The sequence below is a fragment of the Littorina saxatilis genome, linkage group LG10, assembly GCF_037325665.1.
Source record: "Littorina saxatilis isolate snail1 linkage group LG10, US_GU_Lsax_2.0, whole genome shotgun sequence".
Taxonomy (NCBI): domain Eukaryota; kingdom Metazoa; phylum Mollusca; class Gastropoda; order Littorinimorpha; family Littorinidae; genus Littorina; species Littorina saxatilis.
The window spans coordinates 24,543,946-24,546,595 of NC_090254.1; the positions used below are offsets into that span (position 1 = coordinate 24,543,946).

General features: G+C 38.0%; 1 protein-coding gene across 1 annotated transcript in view; it reads right to left on the minus strand.

Moving 5' to 3' along the window:
• The window catches only part of LOC138978469 (uncharacterized), an 11,311-nt gene extending 10,139 nt beyond the window's left edge, over positions 1-1,172 (minus strand). The window contains exon 1 of the mRNA XM_070351212.1: positions 899-1,172. Coding sequence (XP_070207313.1) covers positions 899-1,006 — 108 coding nt within the window. The 5' untranslated portion in view covers positions 1,007-1,172. The remainder of the gene's footprint in view (positions 1-898) is intronic.
• Positions 1,173-2,650: the final 1,478 nt, after the last annotated feature.

Below are 2,650 nucleotides of genomic sequence, written 5' to 3' on the forward strand. Positions count from 1 at the left end.
AATCTATTGAAGAAAAAGGTATTCGTAATGAAAAACTTACAACTCCACAACTAAAAGCGGTCCACATGGTCACAAAACGGCCTAAAATCACCCAAAAGCTACAAAGTTTGGTGGAAGGTATGTATTTATTTTGCAATGCATCAGGGATAACTTGAAGGTGAAATCTACCCCCAAGAAAAAGTTGTTACAGTGATCAGACATTTTAAAACTGTTTTTGTTTCTGAAAATTCAATATATGCTAAGACAAATTGGGCATTACATACTAATTGCTATCAAAACGACTCAAACATATATAACTATGTTATCCCATGACCAGCTTCTTTGCCTCTGTTAGCTGAAGTAGGTGTTTACGTTGCGTATTCCATTGTTGCCCGAGTGTATTCCATGGTTACCGACCTGACCTATTTTAGCGTATACGCAGAGTACAACTGGAATAATTTAGAGGTTACACAGCTCCGAGTCCTCGATATCTTGCATATTTGCATATCTTGCATATTTGTTTCCCGAGGGTCGCTTTTCAGGTATTCCCTAGCCCTGAAAAATCCTGAAAATCGACCCTTGGGAAAATATGCCTGCTATCCAGGACTCGGAGGTATGTATTATAACCTATATGTATGAGACTTTCTTCCAAATTCAGTACTGAATCAATAACTAAAATTATACACTGGATAGGAAAACAATTCAACAATCAAATGTTCACGAACAATGAAGAGGGATACAGGAACAAAACACGCTTTCTTTAGACACACACACACACACACACACTCACACACACACACACACACACACACACACACACACACACACACACACACCAACATTATTGCGCTCACGTACGCACGCACTTTGAAAGGCGTATAGACGGATGAAAAGACAAGCAAACATTATGTATACGCACCGAATCATGAGCAGCAAAATTACTGATGTTGTCAATGTTCTGGCACACGCAAAACCGCACATGCAGTAATATTGTGGCAGTGCTCAAAATCTTCACATATAGCCACATGATTTCAAGCAGGCCAGTCTCTTCTTCCTCTTCTTCTTCTGTTTCTTCTTGTTCTATCAAGGGTTCGGTTAATGATGAGTCTAACTATTCCTGGCAATGACCGGTTGAGTCTCTCAGCTCTTGCTAAGTCGATCTAGCGTCGCATCCACGACTGGACTTGCATGCAATGGATTGCAACAGTTATTTTAGTGAGTATTTTTGTATGGCTCGAAACCGTAGTGCGCACAATCCAAATGTCACGCGAAGGGAATGCAATTGACCGTGCCATTATAACTATTTTCGAGCGAGAAGCCATATAATTATATGTATGAGGTTAGAAGAGAGGTTACTTATTGCCTATTATTGTTCTCGCTGGTTATATAGCATTTCCCAAGCCATAGATGCAGTGATTTTTACATTTAGTCAAGTTTTGACTAAATGTTTTAACATAAACATGTAGATGGGGAATCGAAACGAGGCTCGTGGTGTGTGTGTGTGTGTGTGTGTGTGTGTGTGTGTGTGCGTGCGTGCGCGCGTGTGTGTGTGTGTGTGTGTGTGTGTGTGTGTGTGTTTGTGTGTGTGTGTGTGTAGAGCAATTAAGAAATTACTACCGGACTGATCTACATGAGAGTTCCTGAGTTCTGAGTATGATATCCCCAGAAGGTTTTGATAAATGTCTTTGATGACATCATATTCGGCTTTTTGTGAAAGTTGAGGCCGCACTGTCACACCCTCATTTTTCAATCAAATTGATCGAAAGTTTAGCCAAGCAATCTTCGGCGAAGCCCGGACTATGGGATTGCATTTCAGCTTCGAAGCTTAAAAGTTGATAAATAAGTTTGATCATTAAAAATCTCAAAATGCTAATTAAATTTAAAATTAAAGTAATTAATCCAAAAATTATTTCATCTTATTCTGTGTTGTTTTCTGATTGCATAAAAAAAACAAGTCGCGTAAGGCGAAAATACAATATTTAGTCAAGTAGCTGCCATTTTTCAGCAAGACCGTATACTCGTAGCATCGTCAGTCCACCGCTCATGGCAAAGGCAGTGAAATTGACAAGAAGAGCGGGGTAGTAGTTGCGCTAAGAAGGATAGCACGCTTTTCTGTACCTCTCTTTGTTTTAACTTTCTGAGCGTGTTTTTAATCCAAACATATCATATCTATATGTTTTTGGAATCAGGAACCGACAAGGAATAAGATGAAAGTGTTTTTAAATTGATTTGGACAATTTAATTTTGATAATAATTTTTATATATTTAATTTTCAGAGCTTGTTTTTAATCCGAATATAACATATTTATATGTTTTTGGAATCAGCAAATGATGGAGAATAAGATAAACGTAAATTTGGATCGTTTTATAAATTTTTATTTTTTTTTACAATTTTCAGATTTTTAATGACCAAAGTCATTGATTAATTTTTAAGCCACCAAGCTGAAATGCAATACCGAACCCCGGGCTTCGTCGAAGATTACTTGACCAAAATTTCAACCAATTTGGTTGAAAAATGAGGGCGTGACAGTGCCGCCTCAACTTTCACGAAAAGCCGGATATGACGTCATCAAAGACATTTATCAAAAAAATGAAAAAAACGTTCGGGGATTTCATACCCAGGAACTCTCATGTCAAATTTCATAAAGATCGGTCCAGTAGTTTAGTCTGA